The 22,112-nt window shown below is 47.6% G+C and overlaps 5 protein-coding genes across 5 annotated transcripts; 2 read left to right on the top strand and 3 right to left on the bottom strand.

Moving 5' to 3' along the window:
- Positions 1 to 433: 433 nt before the first annotated feature.
- Positions 434 to 3,088, bottom strand: F5Y00DRAFT_111038 (pH-response regulator protein palH/rim-21). Its single transcript, XM_048003910.1, has one exon. The coding sequence runs from the start codon at positions 2,934 to 2,936 to the stop codon at positions 636 to 638; it is 2,301 nt and encodes a 766-aa protein (XP_047863727.1). The 5' UTR covers positions 2,937 to 3,088; the 3' UTR covers positions 434 to 635.
- Positions 3,089 to 7,539: 4,451 nt separating this feature from the next.
- On the bottom strand, positions 7,540 to 10,482 carry F5Y00DRAFT_253779 (uncharacterized protein; the record flags this gene model as incomplete). The annotated part of the gene is made up of 3 exons (XM_048010096.1): positions 7,540 to 8,246; positions 8,445 to 10,148; positions 10,368 to 10,482. The coding sequence occupies 3 exons, from the start codon at positions 10,480 to 10,482 to the stop codon at positions 7,540 to 7,542; spliced, it is 2,526 nt and encodes an 841-aa protein (XP_047863726.1).
- Positions 10,483 to 10,695: 213 nt separating this feature from the next.
- F5Y00DRAFT_240457 (ATP synthase delta chain) lies at positions 10,696 to 11,878 on the bottom strand. The gene is made up of 5 exons (XM_048008237.1): positions 11,655 to 11,878; positions 11,565 to 11,594; positions 11,283 to 11,436; positions 11,046 to 11,224; positions 10,696 to 10,970 (listed from the first exon to the last, which is right to left on the bottom strand). Exons 1-5 carry the CDS (start codon positions 11,763 to 11,765, stop codon positions 10,938 to 10,940), a joined length of 507 nt encoding a protein of 168 aa, XP_047863725.1. The 5' UTR covers positions 11,766 to 11,878; the 3' UTR covers positions 10,696 to 10,937.
- Positions 11,879 to 16,881: 5,003 nt separating this feature from the next.
- Positions 16,882 to 19,793, top strand: F5Y00DRAFT_110887 (uncharacterized protein). The gene has a single exon (XM_048003908.1). The coding sequence runs from the start codon at positions 17,371 to 17,373 to the stop codon at positions 19,663 to 19,665; it is 2,295 nt and encodes a 764-aa protein (XP_047863724.1). The 5' UTR covers positions 16,882 to 17,370; the 3' UTR covers positions 19,666 to 19,793.
- Positions 19,794 to 20,440: 647 nt separating this feature from the next.
- On the top strand, positions 20,441 to 22,110 carry F5Y00DRAFT_240449 (GTP-binding protein-like protein). Its single transcript, XM_048008236.1, has 6 exons — positions 20,441 to 20,782; positions 20,872 to 20,975; positions 21,107 to 21,146; positions 21,212 to 21,277; positions 21,339 to 21,638; positions 21,703 to 22,110. Exons 1-6 carry the CDS (start codon positions 20,764 to 20,766, stop codon positions 21,741 to 21,743), a joined length of 570 nt encoding a protein of 189 aa, XP_047863723.1. The 5' UTR covers positions 20,441 to 20,763; the 3' UTR covers positions 21,744 to 22,110.
- Positions 22,111 to 22,112: the final 2 nt, after the last annotated feature.

Raw genomic sequence — 22,112 nt, 5'->3', positions numbered from 1 at the left:
ACGAGTTAAGATACATAACTCACCGCTAAACCAACCACAGATACTATGCAGGGGCCATAAGAGATATCTAACACTTCGACGGTCCGAGTTGTGAGTTATGACTATAACACTGTCGGCTATGACACGCAAGTCACCTCGGCACAAATAATGATACATCACCTAGAAACCATATGATATCAAATTTAGCAAATGATAATCGCTTCATATTCATGACCCAAATGCCGCATAGTAAGCTGCCTAGGCTCATGCTATATAAACTAACATCATTCGATAAAGGCTTCTTGACTAAAAGCCTTTACTCAGTCCGCTCTCAATTCAAATGCGCCGTCAATGCGCCGTCGATGCTCCCACTCTCAATCCGAGTGGCAATGCTAAAGATGCTCCTATATACAGCAGCCGATGCCACTTATCGAGTATACTAGGTATATACGCGTAACAGTACTCCGTCAATGCAGATATATGTCGCAACAGATCAATCCAGTAAGTAGTACGCCATAATAAATGGGTGGAAATTCACTATTCCTTCCCTTTTTGAACCCAATGCGCCATACAATGTAGCCAAAGAAACAAAGCACCCCGAGCGCCGCGCTGCCATTACATCACAGGAATATTCGATAGAAATGGACCGGAAATCGCTACACAGGTGACGACGCGTGATGCTGGTCATCCCCTAATATATCGTCCACCGGCCGCCTTCCACTAGTCGTTCTTTCTCGTTGATCTCCAGTCCTATGGGTTGGAGTTGTCAACGAGTCGATATCACGCGTATTAGGCGGCCTATGAACATATGTGCTATTCCTTTCCGCTGGACCTGGAGCTGGCCTGGGCACGGTCGATGCCGTACTGTTATTTCTAGTAACATGATACGAATGTGGCGTGGGACCGGCTGCGACGCTCGTACTCCTCGGCATATGCGCCGGTGGCGAAGAGGTAGATATTGGTGGTTCATGTGACTGTTCATGTGACTCTATTTGTAGTTCCTCTTCTTCCAGTAGTTGAGCCAGCGCCGCGCCGCGACGTGGAGGGGCGGGTATAACGGTAACCGGCAAGCTATCTGTATCCGGAGTCGGCCGAACCCTTTCTAGGATTCTCTCTGCCTGTGTAGCGGCAAATATTTCTACCCGTCCCCTGAGGTCCCATCTACCAACGCTTTCGTAATCGCGTCGTTTCGGTTGTTTTGGTATTGTGTGCGGAAGGACTTCCGCTGGGGGTTCCTTCGCGGTACGGTGGAATGGGTTCAAATGGTTCCAGCGGCTCCAACTTCCTTCCTCGCCATTTCTTTTTTCCGCGGCGTGCGCTGACGAGGGTTGTCGCGATGGCGGCGTGCTCCCAGGTTGCTCATTGCTTTCTGCTACAGGACTTGATGCCGACGAGGTTGCACTATTGCTTCTAGACAAGGGTCGGCCATGCCTATCGTCTGTAGTCCTCGAAGTCGTCTCCGTAAGAGGCTGATATCGTACCGCGTAAACGGTGCTATCAGCGCTTGCAGTATCCGTTCTACTTACCGGTGTAACTGCCGGAGGTGGCCGAGAAGGCCATAGTGGGGGCTGTAAGAACCGCGCTGCTGACCTGCCCGTCGTAGCGGCTTGTTGTCTCCCATCCGGGCTATTCTCCGTCCTCGACCTATACCTGCTAGCGATAGACGACATAGCTGGCCACATATTGCTGCGGCCGCCCGATAACGAACTGTAACCACTCTCCCCCCCATCATCATCATCATCACCATCATCGCTCTTTCTTTTATTCTTCCGCCGCTTAGACCATGAAAGGTCCGAAGGAAATACCTCCATCATTTCGTCGCCGTCAAACACCTCCCTTCCTAGAACTCCATCTTTCTTCTCTTCGCGTTCTAACGCTTCAATCCGCTCAACCCACTCCCATACTACAACACTTGCTGCGGCGGCACCGACCCATCTAACATAATCACCCCATCCAGTAAATTCGGGTTTTGCTATGTCGAGGACGAAGAAGATAACCGGGACAAGGATCGATATTATAGAAAGAGCTGCCATGAGGCAGATGTTCTTCATAAGGGGATGGTAGAAAGCGTATCGCTTTTTCATGAGTGAATAATAGAGAACCCATGCAGCATATAATAGACCTAAAGATAGTTGAAACAGATAGCTAAGCGCCGGCACAGCGTCCGTAAAACTGCGCGGCCTAGTATTGCCTTGTTTGGTGTAATGGAAGCTATTGAGAGCGCCGAAGATGACGTCCAGCGTAATAAGCGAGAAAGCCGTCCATTTAATAATAACCTTCTCGCGTTGTCGAGGGAATAGTCGTATCAGGGTCTGGGCTTGGGCCAGCCAGAGGAACGTATCGGAGATAAGCTGAATGACCTTCAGTTGTGTTCCTCCCAGCACATCGTCCTGAAGCTGTTGTGCATTCTGAATTCCCAACGCGTACTGTTTCTCAGCTACGCGGAATGTATCCGCCGTAGCAATAGATAAAGATATAGCCACGGTTAAAGCCGCAACCTTCTGCAGCCACGGACGACCACCAATACTAATACCATTCGAAGGACCATTTGTGAATCCACGCCGGCCTAAGACAACAACTCCACCATCAAGGAACGATCGAGGCGCGATAACAAGCATGATAAGAAGCAAATAAGCAAGAACCGTCGTAGCAGCTAGAGCGTAGCATTGCGGGAAGATCGAGGCGTAAAAGGGATCGCGGAAGTCGGAGAATTGAGGACCGGAATCCGATGATGTTTGGTCCAAATCGAAGGCTCCGTTCACGATGATAGCGGGCTGGGGCATAGCGGTGGGCGTGCAGAGAGGCGAATAGATGGCGTTGGCCGTTAAAAACGTCGGATCGGCTCCAGGAATGTGCAATAGACCGCTCGAAGGGATGGCATAAGGCGTGCATGAAGCATCGAGAGTCAATGTCGTCGTAGCAGCCACCCTAGGCTGCCGAAAGTAGTGCGAACCCATCGTAGAGGGGCGAACAAGCGGCCAGTCGCTAGGCGACGACGTTCAGGCACTTGCGATGCTACCGCGAGGCATTCGCCATGGAATAGGGATAGCCTACGAGGGCTTCGAGAACGCGACGGGCCCGTGTTACGTAGTCGAGTCGGTCGGTCGAGTACGGTGTATATGCGCGGTATAACCTCGCTTCGCCAAAGATGACGGTTCGCCCCGCGACAACAATCGATCTTCCAATTAATCCCTTCCGTCAATTCAATTACTTTTTTTTTTAAAAAACGCTGAGTAAAACAAATAGTTCGTTCGGATTCGTTAGCGTGGATGATTTTCGTCGGTTCTTGAGGTTCGAGGTTGATGTCTGGGCGCCCAGAAGTCTTGGGATGTAAAAGAGACGGGAGATGGGAAGCCAAACAAGAAGCCAACAAGAAGCCAACAGATGGTTGGTTCGGGGGTGGGCAAAAGCAGCAAAAGGTCAGACTTCGCTTGGTTGAACGCCCATCGCATTTCATCCCTGCTATGTAAGTGGGGAAAAGGGAAAAGGTATTGAGATGGCCTGGATGGCCTGGATGGGCGGCATCTAGTGTACATAGCCTGCCGGGGTTCGATGGGATTGGTTGGCAGAAAGTCAATTAATTAGTGGACCGGCCTCCCTTAAGAACCTGGTGGTATTGTACCCGTCTCAGAAGGTGTTTAGGGAGGTGCGTTGGTGCATTAGTGGATTGGTAGAAAGGTACGACCTGGAGAAAAAGAGAGGTCGTCGATCCACACTGTGCAACATATTAGTAACCGCACGCCACCTAAATGTGACAGTGGCAGAGTGGTGCGATTGCAGTACAATTACAGTGCAAATGGTACTACCATCTGGTAGTTCCTGGTAGTTCAGTACTAGCTTGTCTACCAAACCCCAACACTGTGCTACAACCTTGGGTATTCTGGTATTCTCACCTCCATTCGTCGCTATTAATAATTCCACACTTGAAAGTGTCCCCTCACACCTCACACCTCTCACCTACCTCTCACGTCGATGACGGACCCTAAAGAAACGGCCGAATATTCGCATAACTTGATGTTCGTAAACATCAGTAATCAGTACAACCAGTTCGGCATTTCCCGGAAAACCCTCAATCAAATTTAGAAACCATGACGTTCTCAGGATTAAGTGCCGTGCATCATGTCCAGTATTGTAGACATGACCGACGCACGGAGTTTTCGTCCGCTTTAGCGCAGCGGTCAATGGAGTCGTAATAAACTTGTACGTTATGAGGTTGGACGCGATGGTCTTGCAGGTCTTGCAGTTCTGCAGCCTAGGTCACCCGGACGGATGAGAGAAAGCCACATCGATTTAATTTTGATTACCTACCCGGAAGGGCAACCAAGGCGAAAGCGACTCTGTACCTTCTATTCAGCCGGAATGGAGAAGCTGGTACGTAGGGTGGCACTGCGTGATAAACCACCAGACCACCACTCGGCCATTCTTCGCTAATTGCGAGACATCATAACATATACCTACCTAGGTATGATGGTTCCGTGTCGAGGAATGCAGCAAGTTTGTGGGGATCGAGAAAGACATTCAGTTAAGCCGGACACTCCACTCCGTCATAAACTATTGGAGCGCATATAAAGCGATGAAAATACGAGGAGGTATTTTATCTAACTACCTATGTAGGTAGTATGTAAGAAGCGATCCGCCCCTTGATTTTTGATATTCATCCGCAGGCATCTTTTCTCGAGGCATGAGGCATGATGCAACGATAGGTACAGAGGCGGCACCCCCTGATCTGATCTAGGTATTCTGCCTGTGTGGCGCGCGAACCACAAAGCTTAGCCACGTTAAAGCATCCCGAAAAGCAAATGCTAATATCAAATCTCATCTTCGAATCCGGGAAGAAAAAAAAGGGAAAAATAGCTACCCCGCGATCTTTGCTGTTCTCGGCACTCATCGCCAAGGATCCCAAGAATTGCTTACTTCCCGCTTCCGATGGACATGGTCTTGGCAACTTGGCAAAGCTTATTGCTCGTGGACGTCGTCTTGGCATTATCAAAGATGATCTCCCGTCCAGTATTTCTGGACCAAACTCTTGTCCCCAGCCCTAGCAAGCAGACTATAACGTAAACCCGACAGGATTCCCATCCACTTGGCGGGAAAGCTTACTTAAGACACGTTAAGCGCACGAGGATCAGGCTGTCAGGCTCGCATGATGATTGTCCTGACGCCACAATTTTAGATCTCCTCCATCCTATGCATGTCTGAAGGTGAGACGAGTCGACCATCCAGTATAACTTTTGACCCGACTCAGCTTATTTCTTTACGGCTCGTTCGAGTCGGGTATTTTAGGGAGCTGAGGTGTGATTCGTATTGACGCTGTTGATGCATCCTTAATCGCCCGATCTCTTAGATGTTTGATCTCCGACATGAAATCGCATTGGGAAATTGATCGTCTGCGTGGCTACCGAAACAACCTCCTGTCTCAGTACCACCCAACGTTGTAAATTTCTCGCAATTACTTGCCGTGATCAAACCTGTCGTCGAGATGCTGCTATAAGTCTGTTTAGAGGACCATGTCTGGCGTTCTAGAGCACCTGCTAGTTGGTGTCATTCCGGACGATCAAAGCTTCTACCGCGCTCTAGGCTCCCAGTAGTGTTTTTGTATTTACTAACCCCTTCCATTGTACCGCATATGTAGAGTTACCTACTACGCGGTAATGTACCCAGGTAGGTAGGTATCTTAGGCACGGGGAGGGTTCTCTCGAGACATACAGCACTCGACGTTCAAACAAACAAGCAAGCTATCAAAAGCTTAAACCAGCATATAATAGAGGATCTACTATATATCTCTCGTGATGAGTACAACAACTGACACTAATAAACGGCATGACACCATACCCATTACACAAGCCATACCGTACGAAGCATGTCTATCAAGGGTGAACCCAGAATAAGTACTTCAGTATAAGACACAAGAGTTACGATGATGGTGACACTAGACCAGTTTGCTTCGCACCAACTGCACGGGAAGGCGGTCTAGACCAAGAAATGCAAAGGCATTCCGGGTAACCAGAGCAAACTCGCTTAAGAACACGGGTCCCTGCTTCTCGTAGGACGTTGGGATTGGCACAAGGGATATTGAGGCTTTTTTTTCTCGGGACGAATCTAAATCCAGACGAGCCCACAGACCGTCATAGCTTTAGCTAGATACGTCAGTGGAGTTCGAGCCTGTACGATGTGAGCTATGACATACATAACCGTAGATAGATAGCATGCTACTACCTATACCTCGACATATACGTAACTCGAAATAGTCGAAGTGTCTAAATACCAAGCCACCTACCTAATGTCCGGTTACGATATTAAGAAAAGGTCGGTGACACACTTCAGACACACTTTATATAAATCAAATAACCACAGACAAAGTAAGAAAAACAGGCCGTATTGGGATGCTTGATCCAGATGATTGATTGATTGATGCGAGAACGATCCTAGTATTTACTATACAGCTTTGAGCATCCGACCTGATATCTTCGGCCCCGTGCAGAAAACATAGCTAGCGATGAAGTCATTGTATTTATTAGCCATTCTATATCTCCATCAAATACGATACTCGTTCTAAACGAAAGAGAAAACCCCCACCAGACGTAGTTCAAGCCTGTGAATCGAGTGTGTATGTCATGTCATTCATCCCTTATAACACAACCAACTAACTACCTACCTAGCTTTCCACCATCCTCATCTTCCACAGCACAGCAACCAACCCCATCTACCTACCACCTCCCCCATAATATCCCACGCACCGTCCCGTCCCGTCTCTTCAGCCCCATCTCCCCGTAGAGCTATACATAGATCGAGATTCCAAGCCTATGTAATCCGTACACCGGCACAAACCCACATCGCACCATAGTACATACCTACCTACACTGTAGCAATACCCCTAATCCGTATCCGACGCACGGCCATAACGCCTCCCCAAGAGAGCTAGGTAGGTATTCCCCCCATATATATAAACGGAACTTCGAATGACTATAAATATATATATTAGCTAATCTGAAAGTACCGCCTCAGCAGAACGGCGTACATTAATTAAGGAAGCGATATTAAAAATTGCTTGGGCTGTTAGCGGCTCTTTTCACGGCCCTTCTATATATAGGTAGGTAGGCAGAGACGTAATACCTACTGTGGCTGGCCGTAAGAGGAACTCGATACACGAGCAGTAGGACGAAGGACCAGGCAATACAGGTGTACCTTAGGTTAGGTACATAAGGCAAAGTAGGAAAAAGCTAGAGCTATAGAACTACGACATCTCCAGGGCAGTGATTTAGGTACGCAAGAAGGCTTGAAGTAACTACTACAGTTCTGCAGTCGAAATTACCAGTCCCAGTTTGCACCGCTAGGCATTGTTAATTTCTGTTGAATTAAAGGTTGCGTGGAAGCCGAATACTAGTCTAACGATGAAGATTGACGATTGACTTAAAGGCCACTGAGTAGGTAGTGACCTGTATACCACCACCATGGCCTCGTCTTCATCAATGGAACGGCTTAGCATCTTAACCCCGTTCTCACCCACCCTGTCCTCCCCTGAACACCCCTAGGTGTTCAGCCTCAAGATACTGTATTGTATCATTCGACTGCCTGGGTTAAGTCCGTATTGATAACCAAGTCGTCCTTGCCCTTCAAGTGCACAACAATCGTGACCCCCTCGATCCCCAGGTCATCCTCTTCATTCGCAATGTCCTCGCCAGCCCGTCTTGTATAATCGACATCTGCTCCGCCAAGGGAAGCCCTAGTAGACAGTTCTGCCTTCAGCAAGCGAATCTCAGCTGTCAGTGCCAGATAGAGGTCCTTCCAGCTACAATCGTGGTTTGAGGGCGAGATGGGACTGGGCCGGTGAACTTCGAACTCCGAAGTCGCGCCAGTGATTGTGACAGACGATTTTCTATCTTCAGGTTCCAGCATTGCACTCCTGCTTTCAAACATCCCGCGTTCGTCCACATCACGTAGGATCTGTCGTGGCTGCAGAGGCGAGTGGCTAGCACGAGTCGTAGTACTCAATGGAGAATGTCTATTCTCGCGTACTGTACGGGTGTCATCTCTGGGATGAACACGCCCATTTTCAGGATCGTTGGATTTAATCCGGGATTGTTCATGCACAAAGCTGCGAGGGCGTTCGGAGCCCTCTAGACTATGCTGCGAATTGGAGATATCCGAACGAGCGAGTGGGGTGCTACGATATGTATTTCGTGAGTATCTAATATCTTCAACCTGAAGGTGCGTTGGACGACGTCTGTCGTGTGAGGATGCTTGCCGATCTTCCGCTTGCGAAGTTTCTGTATGGGTATGTGCCTCAAAGCTTGCTCTTGACGACAAATGCTGAGACGAATGATCCTGCTAGGACTCTGGTCTTTGGTGTTGCGTGATATGCAAAGCCGTTGGAGGCGAAGGAGCAGAAACCCGTAAGAAATCTTGACTCGAGCGGGTTAACAGGTTGGATGAATCCTTTTCGGGGTTTGGCCCATGAACTAGACTCCGTGAATAATTTACCCCCCCTCCCCCTAGGTTCATTACATCAACGTGTAACGAACGCCCTTGGTGGTTTCCGACATCGATATGATGCAGTCTAGACCGAGCGTCGCCCGCTTCTTTACTCGGCGCCTGTAGCCATGATGGTGGACTGAACACACGGCTTTTTGGTAAAGATTTCCTACCTCGGGTGCCACGTCCAATCTCTTTCGCCGTGTTTGCCGTATGTGCTCTACTGGCAGCCTCACCCCTTGTTATGGCATGGGTGCCTGCAATATCGTGGTTATCCTCATATCCTCGACCAGCGTGGGAAGCACATTCGGTTTCGGTAGATTTGAACTCTTGGCGTTGGCCTGTGATACCCCCATCGACAGTTTTACCCGCATGATTATTGTCTAGGTGCCGAATTCCGTGGTTAGCGCCACTAGTAATATGTTCTGCAATAATATGATAGGGTGTCTCGAGACCTGCAAAATGATGCCGATGGATTGTATTATATGGGGGTCGCAACGTGTCTTTCCTAGACTGCGGGCCTAGCGGATGGGCGACGGAAGGATTGTCTGATACTGGTAATTCTCTGCGCGAGCCCCCATGCTTTTCGAACTCTTCACTTCGGTGCAAAGCACAAGTGATGCTATGTCGGTACGGGTAATGCCCGGCATGTGTCGCTCTACACATGGGATTATCACATTCTACATGGCTATTAGATACTTCATGATCCCTACCACCTATCTGTGGTTGGGGCCTGTAGCAATGATAATGTCGGGCAGCTAATGGCTCACGAACGTGGGATTCCGTAGTTGATTCTACCCTCTCCTTATCACCGACCACAAAAGGATTCTGCTTCACTGAGCGAACGGGCAAACCCTGTGGTGAGTTTGGCCTTTCTGATACAAGACTTGCAGTGTATAGTGCCGCGGGTTGTGCCGGCTTCTCACTGACTATGTTTTTCGAAGTCACTGGCTGTATCTTGGCGGCAGAGTTTCCTTGATAATGTGCATAAGATGGCTGGTGTAGGGCCGTACCCTGAGCCGATCGATTATTCCTAGTCCTGTTATGCGATCGTGATACTTCCTGTGCTAATCGTACGGGCTCCGGGTTTGATAAGGCTGGTTTAGTATACTGTGCTTTATCCTGCCTGGTAGTATGATTATGGTTGTGCGAAAATGTTTTATGCTCCTTTTCAGTGCTCTTAGGGACCTCGCATAAGCATTTTTCACATAAACGATGCTGACAAGATAAGCAATGAGTTTGCGACCTAGTTGGCGTAGAACAGACGTGGCAGATTCTGCAGAAGCGTCGGGGGCCGGCAGTCCTATCGCCTAAGAGAGATAGGTCTTCATCATCAGAAAACCAACCGGTTGGCCTCCTGATACCATGCTGCTCAAACAGTTCGCGGGCAGATTGGCGTTGCTTGGCTTCAGTAGCTAGATATGAAGTTTGAGATATCGTCGACGCGCTCGAGGCCCTTGATGCTGATGACATATATTGTGGCGTCGTCTCTAGGGGTTGAATCGCCGAGGGAGGGGGATGGAAATTCGAAGACGAAATCAAGTCGTCAAATGCCAAGGGGTGGTACAGTCGGGTATTCGGACCTGTGATATCATACCTTGGACTATCAAGCGCGAAGTCGCTGGAGTAATTCGGACGATAATGCTGGCCCGATTTTGCAGGCCTCTGAACATTCTTAGCTAAGTTAGAGGTACTGACTGTAATGACAGGGCCTTGATTATGGTCACTCCGGTCATTCCGGTCACGCTCCAAGCCTGCAAGTGAATATGTAAGAGGGCCAAGCCATGGTCTCGCAACATGAAAATATGAGCCGGAATGCCGTCCCTAGCCAATCAGTACATATTTTCGTTCTCGGGCTATAAACTCGGAATCCTCCGGTAGGCCGTGATGAGAATGAGTAAGGCGGTGAAGCCGACGTATCCGCGATGAAACAGTTCCTTTCGGAATGATTCCTTGGGCCAACAATGCTGGTTCGTAGGCAGTGGATACGTTTGCACTCGCCAGAGGGTCACTCCATGAGCAGTTCGACATGTTTAACAGCTAAGATGTCGGTTTTAAATCTATGACTAACAGCAAGAGTCGGCCACGACAGTGGGTTGCCACTAAAATAAAATAACCAATATTCGATATACTTGTGGTGGTTGATAGGAAGATGGTTTAGGTTGGCCTTGGCCACAGGCATAAGTTAGATGTATGTAGATACCCACTTACTAAGGTAGACTCCTAAGATGTAGACTCCTAAGGTAGGTAGATTTAAATATATAGAAATAGCAAGATTTTTAACTTTGGACCCTGGAAAGAAAAAGCAGGGAAGCTGCAGGAAGAATCAAGGCAAGCGCTGATACGAATAGCGGAAAATACTAGAGCGTCCAGTAGACCTTGAGCATGTTCAATTCGTGCTATTAGGCGGCTTTGTGATATGGAGCATGTTTGTGATATACAGAGGTTGCCATTTAACTTTCTCTCCCCTTTCTCTAAGGTATGATCTATTTGAGAACAGCTTGCAAGCTCTCCAGAACCTATGAATATAATATGTTAGCAATCATTTAATCGTGATTCGAATAGCTGTATATAAATATTAATTTGTAACATACCTCTAGCTCAATCTTGGCTTCCGCAATGTCCTGCTCACTTCCGCCACCATTCGCAACCTTTTGTGCTTCGGCGATCTGTGCCTTGACAGCTTCTGCGCTGAAGTCTTCCAGAGGGTATCCCTCGACAGCGTTGATGCTTAGAACCGAGTTGGGCTGCACGACGGCAAAGCCACCGGAGACTGTTATGGGGTTAGATTTCAAACTGCATTTTGGTACAGTATTTCTCGTGTTACGTACGGAAGAATTGCTTGCTGCTACCAGTCTCCTCTATGACCTCGATCAGACCTGGCTTCAATTGCTCAATCGAAGGCACGTGGTTGGCAAGAACACCCATTTCTCCAGACTCGGCGGGGATGTTGACTTGAATAACATCTTGGGACTTGTATATAGACTATTGCGGGAATTAGCTAGCTAGTTATACTATATTGTATTGTATTGTAGCATGCGCTAATTAGGATTGTGCGCTCTCGATGGCAATATTTCGAGGATAACACGGTACGGCGGGGTTAAATCTCATACCTGATGAGGGAGAGACAAGCTCAGCTTGATCTGGGGCGAGAGTTAGCAACAGACTCGGCACAAGAATAGATACCGGGCGAGAAGACAAACCTTGTCGGATGCGGCCTCAGCATAGGTTCTTCGCTGAAGAGGCTGAATAGGGAGCCGCATAGCTGCGGGACGAGCCCTAAGGGCTGCGCGAGCGACACGGAGAGTGTTCATGATGACTAGTGCTGCCAATTGAGGAATACGCGACAGGGCAAGCTCACGATAAACGTTGGCTTGAAGCAATTTCGAAGTTGTCGGGCCTTCGGTAGAGAATTGAGTCTAGCCTTATTTGGTAAGGTTACAGCACGTGACTTGAAGACATCCGACTTTGAAAATTGACAGAGTTGACAGACAGAATAGAACAGTTAGTAAATCACATGATTGAGTAATCCACCTTAGTCATCAAGCCACCCCTTAAGCTGGCTGGCTGGCTGGGAGTGCAGCATCCTCCTGAGTGAGCACTTACAGCAAACAACAAACAGATGGCATGATATCTTAAATCGGATACTTAGGGTATATTCAAAATCCAGATATATACTTCTCTTACCTCTTATTTTTATAAGATACTCCGGGAATAACCCAAGAACGTACAATAGAATTCACAATTAATATATCTACACCGATTAATCATATTACCGCTTGTTTTATTCCGTACACTAGAAACAGTAGGTAGTAAAGTGGCATCGCTGTCAAAACGTGGCGGGTTGGGTTTTGAAAGAAAGTAGCCTTGTTAAACCGAACTCTGCCCTGCCAAGCGAGGATCATCAATTGATTTTGAATCGTATGCCGGGATCAATGAATCTTTGTACAACTCGAGCGAAATGATGCATGTTGGAAGGCATCGATCGATTGAAACTCCGTGTATTGCATCATTGCTTGATTTGTGGTTCATCATGCTTCCGAGTCTAATTCTAGCATCTTATTTAGCCTTGCTCAAGTAAATGATGACCCTAAAACCTGCGGATTCGAGTAGAGACCCTGGAGGATCCTACATTCGTACATACATACGTACATGTAAGCCGATGTTACACATCTATCAAACATCACGAGTGAGGGGATAGACTACACATACCTACATATAGTAGTAGTGTATACCAACAAGGATATGGACCCTGCCATGCCTCACCCATGTGCACAGCAGGAATAAAGACACAAACCGTCAACGGAGAATTGACCATGCTAGGTTTAGTATTTTTTCCCACGCGCTGATACCGCCTTTAGTACTACGAACAAGCTTGCTGGGCAGTTTTGAATGCGGGGTCCTCGAAGCTAGTATCTGCATATAAAGGGTACTACTATGGAGATCTAACATCCATAATGCTAGGCTGAATGTGGGAGGGAGGGGATTCGATCCTCCTTACCATAACAGAAAGGGCAAGATCACAAGTACGAATTGGACTAGGCATCGGCCCGTCGCTGCTGTCTGATCACCGAGTGACCAGAGCGAGAAGAGAAACGATGGACGCAACGATGCAGCTTGGGCAGCGCTTCAACTCGTCAGCTAATTTTGAGAGGAACGAATAGAGTATCGCAAGATACAGTCAGGCTAGTCAGGCTACCCCTCAAGCCAGCAAGCCGACGAAGAGCGTGCCTCAAACCGTATGTTGAAGCAGATCAACCCCCTTTCGTTCTCAAAAGAGGGATTCTTGGGCTCTATATTAGTATATCCGGCTTATACGCCGTACAATGTGCCCAGCGAGTCAGCGACACGCCTTCCATTGGCGGAACTGTCGATGGGATTTGGAGAAACGCACAAGGATTGCCACTCTCCGTCACGTCGACTACCTACCCAAAAGTCTCACATGTCCCAGCAGCGCAAAACCAACACGTGGTCTGCGAGGGCTGCACTCCAATTTGTTTCTGAGATCAACGACGACATAATGAGGTGAAACCCTAGTGGTTGTTGAACATTTCTTTCTGATGTCAGAGGGCATGATGGTGTGAGTGATAGAGTTACATATGAGGCAAGCGAAGAAACCCACATGTCACTAACGATATACTTCCAATGTATTGTCCCGAGTACCCGCGGGTGTGGCCCAAATTAGGTTGCGTGCTGCAGCTTGCAGACGTACTGCGTAACGGTACCAAATGTCATGCTGGACGCGGGAGGGCAATGTCGAATCGATACTCGACGAATCACGAAGCTTCGTAGAGCCGGGGCAACGGATCTGGTTATGTACCATACTGTTCTGCACTGTACAACATATTCCTCTGCTGGGACAGTTGTCATGGCTTTGCGAAACTATTTCGTACTTGTAGGGCTAACAGGTATCTTACGTCTTACGTTTCCCAGGATCTGTTTACTTTGGTTTGGGAAGAGTCGGTACGAGACTTACTAAAAGAACTTTAAGGCCCCCGTAAAGCGCTGAGAGTTCACCGCCTGTCCGAAACGAACCAAACTTTTTTTTTCTTCTACATAGGAGGTTATGCAATGATACGATACACATAAGCGTCTAGGTTTGGCGTACCTACATTTTACCTACATTAGTATGCAGTGTATGCAGTTAGTCGGTAGGAGATTGCTGAGAGTATCCTTACACAACTTTCGGCATAAGCGAAAGGGGTGGTAGGTTAGACGACAGGCTCATGTACGGTTGCATCCGGATTCTTTATCTGCATTTGCATCTTGATTAAAGAGTCTTCTAGATATCAATAGTAAGAAGCACTTTGGAAAAAGGATGTCGTAAGAATCCGGTAATCCATTCATTAAAAGAAAGCTTACAACCACACACACACACACACACACACACACACACAGACAAAACGAAAAGACAAAACGAAAAAACAAGTTATTATTCGGATTAATTCATTATGTACAATGAGTAGCCCGGCAATAATAGGGGTTTGATCACGGACACTGTGAACTTAAAACAATATGAGCGGTTTATGGAAAAAAGGGGATGCTGCTATTATTCTTCCCCAACGGAGTCAGACCAACAATGAAAAAGTTTTTCTAGCCTGTAAATAAGAAATTTGCATTGCTTTAGATCAACTAACTAGACTGTAATGTACATAGCCGACGAGTTTCACTATCTAATCGGAACGAAACGTGGTGCGCGAAATTGAGAAGAAGAAAAAAAAAATTGCTAGTTCAAAAAGTGGTTCACTGTCCGGCGATCGAGTAGAACATAAACGGATCTGTAGATATTCAGCCCGGCGTTCATGTACCTAACCCTACACTACGTGACTACCTACAGCTTAAGAAAATAAGGGAGATTAGGGTTTCTATTACACGTGTATTATTTTATTACACGCGTATTATACTGTACCCCTGTAATACACTCAAATACGCGTATAATTCAGTATAATTCGCCGGAACCGGAACATCCAACTTCCGAGTGCACATGCCACACTCCAGCCACGCTTTAACCGCATTTTAATGTATACCTCTCCATTATTTTAGCCACTTTCCAGCCACTCGGTCTTTTAAGTCCCGGTGCTCGGGCCAACGAACTTAAGGTACGTATAAGTACACTTTGTATCTGGAATTTATATGGGATTACGTCAATATATAAGTACCCGAAAGGTATCTCCGGTTCCGAACATACGTGTATTAAAATAAAACACAATAATACACACGAATAATACTGTATTATACATTTGGGTATAATACATACCGATTGCCTAAGGGAGATTACTTGCAGGTCCAGATGCGCCCGGACATTTTTTTTTCTTTCAAGAGCGGCCTCGGCCCCTTGTACTACCACGCACGACCTTCCCACGCTTGCCTTGTTATGCCATGATATGATATATGATATGTACAATGTATTGCAATTGTACGGCAATAGCCCGAGTCATAATGCATATGCATATACATTTAGATAGGCACTAGATGAGGAAAAAGCGAAACCGGCATTCTATACCCATTGTGCTGGGAAAGGAAATGCTACCGTATAAATCAGGATGTAAACGGCCTACTCATCCGGCATTGTTCTGCATACATAGGCGGTTGTCAATTCATTTATTTCGCAATAATCAAATTATCTACAAAGGCGAGTAATGCATACCTTTGTCCGTACTTACATTAGGTAGGTACATATACCTATTAATTAATATACACGATTGATGTACATAGGCATATACGCACCGTACGCTGGGTCGTAATTATTCACTTAGGTACATGTAAGTCAGAGGCATGTAAGCAAGTACCATTGACACACGTTACTTAGTACCGCCTACGACCGCCTCGTCTTGTCGTTTTGACCGGGGGTTTCTCGGTGATGAATGGCTGGTGCTGATGCTGCATCGATAAAAAAAGATTGAATTGAAAGGCGAAAGAACAGGGAAGTACCTGGTCCTCGTAGATCCCCGCCCGTAATCCACGTTCAAAGCCAAGATTCCAAGCCTTCATTATCCGCTATTAGCAGCAATCATTCCCACAGTGTCGTCACGCACGGAGTACTGGGGTCACGGTACGTGCTAACGGTACGTAGCCCCGGGTGAGTCCTAGGCTTTTTTTTTTTTTTTTTTTGCTAGGTTTAGTGTTCGCTATGTGGTTCGTTTGTTAGCTCTGACTAAACTCAAATGACAGGCACGGTACTACTTGCATAGGTACTACCTACATCTTTGTACCACCGTGAGCCTCTGATAGGGAAGTCGCCATTTGCCTTTTTCTTCATTATGTATGTACAAATATACAAATATGTTAAGTACAATTTAGAACCAGTTAAGTTGCGCATACCGCCTATTTCTAACGCTTGGTTCTCGATTTCCCAGTCGTTTCCTTTTCCCACCGCTCTAGCGTTACTCCAGAGTTGCGCCGTGCGGTGGTCAAATCCTTTTTTACTGACTAGGAGGTAGTAGCTCTCTACTTATTCTAGTGTAGTATTCACCAAGTATCCACATGCAAACAAACCATCAAGAACGCAGAACCAGATCCCGTAGCTTTTGGTCCATCCCTCATAGGGTCTTCCCCTCCCCATTCCCGATTCCTGAATTCTTAGTTTCCGGTTTATAGTTTCCAGTTTCCATTTCTATCGCTTCTTTCTCCCACCTTCTAGGAATCCTTACATATTTTCCAAGTAGCCCGTCGTTGAGTCCTTGGGGTTCAGGGTCGGGACTCACTGCCTCTCAGACACTCGCGATCCGACTTTGGTACTACGTTCAACCAATATCTATCTACCTACGGCTCCCTTAGTACACAGGCACGGCAATCAGCAACGCCTCGACGTCATATTTTAGTGACGGCCAAGAGTTTCCAAGACCCCTAAGCCTCTGCTCAGCTGAGCCAATTTTATTTTGCCGCTCAAGGGAGATCGTCTTTTTTATTGCTGACGGACTATCGTTTGCTCTGTCTCGGAGTCACAACGCAATACTTCAACTTGAACACAATTGCCACCCACTTAAGACGCCTTCCCTTCGCCGATTACCACTTTCTACCTAGACAGCTTCCCTAGGAGCAGATACGAAAACCCAACTCTTTACCCTTTTAAACCCTTCGTCAACTCTTCGAATGCTATTCGCGACATCATGGGACGACAATTATAGCGAAACGGTCCCTAGGGACAAATACCACAAATCTTCTTGTTGGGGACTTGGTCTGCATTCTGTAGCCTCCGAAATATTCGACGAAAACATTAAACAAAATTCTCTAAACTACTTAAGCCACATTTCAACCATAAATACCGCATTTTACGAAATTAAGACAGCACGCTGTAAGGGACTGTAGAAGGCCTACTTTGGAGACATACCAATTGACCGACGATACATTCAAGGATTTGGAACCGAGGCGCAAAGTTCCTGTCGTATATACGAAATTACAGTTGCTATCACCGTCAGGATGGCGAACGATTTAATTCACGACTCGACCGGCGCAAATGTGCTGGCTTTCGCCGCGCGTGGGGCGGGCATGCAACATGTACCGGAAGACGAGGCTGCGGCTGAAGTTGACGAACCCCCCGATAATAGACGTTCACGCCCGGAGACCCAATTTAAGCGGAGTGTCATTCGGAGAACAGCAGACAATTCCGAATCTCTTCTAACGAAAGCCCTTCAACATTCAGAGGAAGAAACTATGAATTTGAGTTTCGACTCGTCACGGCGACGTTCAATGAATAGCAACGTCAGCCTCGCATCTACTGCCGACCTTACCAGCGATACTGGCTTTACAAGCCCCGCGCGCACAAACACACCTAGTCCGCCGCCACCTGTAATATCACTTCCACGGTTGAACACGGACCTATATTTCGATGCGAAACCTAAATTTACTCCACAACGTAACCCCCAACAACCCATGCACGTGGCCGCTTTGAGTAAGCCAGTGGGAAGCAATGGGTTACCAAAGGATCCTGCAGTAGAAGCTTTGACCAAAAAGCGCTGCATTTCATTCGCGTGTGGACAGAAATCTGATACTACGAAGCCACCATCTCTGCAGTCAGTTGAGTCCCAACCACCAGTAAACGAGAAGCCGCAGAGGAAATCTTGCATAAAATTTGCATGTCCTGCAAAGCCAGCTCCTCGGACACCGCCGAAACAAGATGCGCAACAGTCCGTACTCACCTCAGCCATCGCAACACTAAAGGAAAGCAATGATTCTCCTGTCACCGTGCGTAAGCTTCGGTCGTCTTCCGCTACACGCGGGCGGTCGCATAGGTCATTAACCCCGCGACCGTCATCACGAAGCCCAATGCCAGTTCGGTCGGCCAAGTATTTGACTGCGAACCCAAATGATCTGAATAGCGAGTCTTCTCGTTTTCATGAGTTTGCTAGCGATGAGCCGCAAGAGGAGGACTGGATTCGTTTAAATCTTCCGCCACCTGGCCGTCGATTAACTATTAACGATACACTTAAGAAGGAAAATGAGATCCGGCGGTTAGGAAAAGAAGCCGAAGAGGAAGAATTGGAAGAGGAGGAAGATGAAGAGGCGGAGGAGCTAAACGACGACGATGACGATGAGGAGAACGAGGATGAAGAGGACGAAGTAGACCTGCCAGATGAGACTATAGAGGAAGATGAGATAGACGACGGGTACGAGGTCGACAACCAGTCAGGCTATGGATCTGATGACGACTTTTCGGATGGTTACAAAACCGACAACGAAAACGGATTTGCTGATTCAGATGATGATGACGATGATGGTGGGAATTTGGAGTTGTGGACTCCTAGTCGCGGTCCGGTTCAAAACTCCGGAAATACGCCTATATTCCGTCGACTATCTATGGCGGGTAACGGGTCTGATTCATCATCGTCTCCCGATATGCCTAACCCCCTGACCAGGACATCGCGAGAAAAGCCTCGTCGGATTAAGATGCGACCTGGTACACCAGAGTTGCCCGATAGTACCGATTTCGTTTGTGGTACGCTGGATGAGGACCGTGCGCTAGAGGACGCTTATATCTCGTGTATAGCCGCGAGGCGACGTGAGAAGCTTCATCCAATTCCCCAAGATATCGATCCGAGCTTTCCGACATCCGAGCCGGAAGATGAGGATATTGAGCTTGATATCCCTGTCCGTGAGAGTGATGGTCACCTATCTGAGGACCCGTATGACATTGAGAATGGTGTTGAGCGACGAAGAAGGAAGATCGACCAGATATCGCCTCGACGATATCATTCTCCACCGCCCAAGCGTCACCACTCTCCCCCAAAGCCGCGGGGCCGATCGCCCAAGCGTCTTTTCGACGGGTGTTCACCTCGTCGACTCGTCTCACCAGCTCCAGGCCCTATGGTACAGTCTCCTCCGTCATCATTGGTTCACGATGAGAACCGTGGAAAGCATGAATTCAAGACTCTTGCTTTCCGGCCTGGCTTGACGCATACCAAGTCACTCCCACGAGCTCCTGCAATGTTCCCGCATCATCTCAAGGGCCATCGTCGACCGGGCAAGTCTTCGAGCGCTGCGACGAAACGTCACGTACGAGGTGCGATTGACATTGTCAAAGGTCTCGAGCAGAAGCGCCAGCGCCGAAAGGAGAAATTTAAGGAGAAGTATTTTCAGAAGCATTGCAACAAGGCGCGAAAAGGCCAGGTTATTGAGAAGAAGCCTCAGCCTGGCCAGGGCGCCGAGAGGATGCGAGAGATCGGATTACTCATGGCTGGGAAGTTAGGCCCGGATCAGTTCGTGCTGTCCATCTAGTGGAGGCGTTGCTACGGCTACTGAGTACAGAATTGCATTGTTCATTATAATCCTTCATTGCATCTATTTTTTCATTTTACCGACGGACCCGGTATCATTAGTACTGAGACCGTCGTTGTACATAGTTTTTATTTTTCTCTCGTTCTACATGAACATTGGCGAGTCGATATTCTCGCGGGACAATGCATACTTCGCATTTCACGGCACAGGGGCAGGCAGCATTGGTCATTCATGATACCACTTGGGAACGGCACATCAAGCATTAACGGCGGCGGCGATATGGTTATATACTTGAAATTGAACTTGTTTGTTGACATATGATTGCCTGTTTGATCGTGTATTTTGGATCTGAATTAGGCAATGGATGAAATGGATTATGATGATTATCTGATGAGATGGCAATTCAACAATATAGTATTCAATATAGTATACGCTGCTCTGCTCATACTGTCTGTCTACACTGGATACGATCTTTGCGCCCGATAGTACATAGATTTGTGAAATGATGCCAAAGCCCGATGGGTTTCTAAAAGATGCATAGTGCATCTGCATGCAGTTTTTTATTCGGGATGTGTTCGCTGTTAGCGAGTATCGGTGTCACCGGTGTTCGTGATGAGCATGGGCTTAATCATGACTTTTGCTGATAGGTACTACCTAGTAGCAAACCTGTGACGTACTGAGTCACGTTTATACTGTATGTATGTAGGTAGGTACCTCATGTCATTATTATGGTGATATCAGGTGTTTTGTCAGAATATTTTCCGTTTCGTCTCCCAGTTGGAATCTGATATGTGGCTCCATAAATCCGCATGGCGGGTAGGTACCTACGTACACGTTGTCACCTACGAACACTTCCACCATAGATACCTAGCCACAAGTGGCTTGCTTGTGTGGCTTGCTAGCCGCAAGTGCTTCCAGGTTGTCCTTAACATCATTCAATTTTCTTGGGACGGCCTCGGACCCTATATCATTCATCTATCGTCCGCCCATCTCCGCGAACATCCTACGAAGACCGCACACCTTCGATTCAAGAGTGCACTCTTACATCTACTAAACTCGACTATTTTTGTCTAATTACAGCTATCGAATACTGTCAAGATGTGGATTGTCCAGTGGTGTCAGTTCCCCTTCCTAGCTCTCGAGTCTTATCAAAATTGGTTCGATCCTTCGGAATGGATGGCCGTGGCTGACGTTTTTTGTCTGTAGTCTACGATGTCCTCTCGTCGCTTGGCTTGATGAACAAGCATGCCAAGCTACTGTTCCTCGGCCTCGACAATGCGGGAAAGACGACTCTACTACACATGCTGAAGGTTCGTCGGTGGTTCCGTTTCTCCCCGCGCCCCGAGTCGGTGTCCTATATCGTACCCGGACGATTCTCTCGAGTCTGGTGGAGCTTGCGTGTTTTATCATGGACGGGAAGGCTAACGAAATGGAATTATAGAATGACCGAGTTGCCATCCTACAGCCCACCCTACATCCCAGTATGTCGCTTACGGCTATACGATAATTGTTGAGCGCACGTGTCAGTATACTAACACCACGTTAGCATCCGAAGAACTTGCGATTGGAAACGTGCGCTTCACCACCTTCGATCTAGGTGGTCACCAGCAAGGTATGCTTTGTGGCGCTGCTATGACGCGTTGATTTTGGACTGACAGGATGATTCCGTCTAGCCCGTCGGTTGTGGAAGGATTACTTCCCGGAAGTCAACGGAATTGTTTTCCTAGTCGACGCTATGGACCACGAGCGTCTGCCCGAGTCCAAGGCCGAACTCGACGCCCTTCTCTCCATGGAGGAGCTCGCCAAGGTCCCTTTCGTTATCCTCGGAAACAAGATCGACCACCCCAACGCCGTGTCCGAGGACCAGCTCCGCCACGAATTGGGCTTGTATCAGACGACTGGAAAGGGCAAGGTCCCATTGGAAGGAATCCGGCCCATTGAGGTCTTTATGTGCTCGGTGGTGATGAGACAAGGTTCGTCGCACCAAACTCTTCACTTCCGACGTAGTTCCGGGGGGTCAAAACTAACATGTAATAGGATACGGTGAGGGCATAAGATGGCTTTCCCAGTACGTCTAGACGGCAATTAAAAAGAGGGGGAGTAGCGTGTGGCGATATACGAGACGAGATCAGGGGACGAGACGAGCATGCGAACTGAAACGATGCGATGGCCGTCTGGGAAACAAACGGAGTTCTTTGACAGCATACTACCTTACTACCATACCGAAGTTCGATGTTTTCCGGGATATTTCATTGGAGTCAATGGCTAGAGGCATTTGCCAGATCGCAATAATGAATTGAGCATTACCCACTTCTCACCGCCCGAGTGCCGTCGATTCTTGGGTCTTTTTGCACATCTAACACTTATGAATGAGAAGTCTTTTACTGTCATTTTGTTTTTATATATAGCAGCGTGTTAAAAAAGAAACAAAATCGATTCAACCCGTA

Source organism: Daldinia vernicosa (genome assembly GCF_022497035.1).
Source record: "Daldinia vernicosa strain CBS 139.73 unplaced genomic scaffold F5Y00scaffold_31, whole genome shotgun sequence".
Lineage (NCBI taxonomy): Eukaryota > Fungi > Ascomycota > Sordariomycetes > Xylariales > Hypoxylaceae > Daldinia > Daldinia vernicosa.
This window is presented reverse-complemented; position numbering and strand designations above follow the sequence as displayed.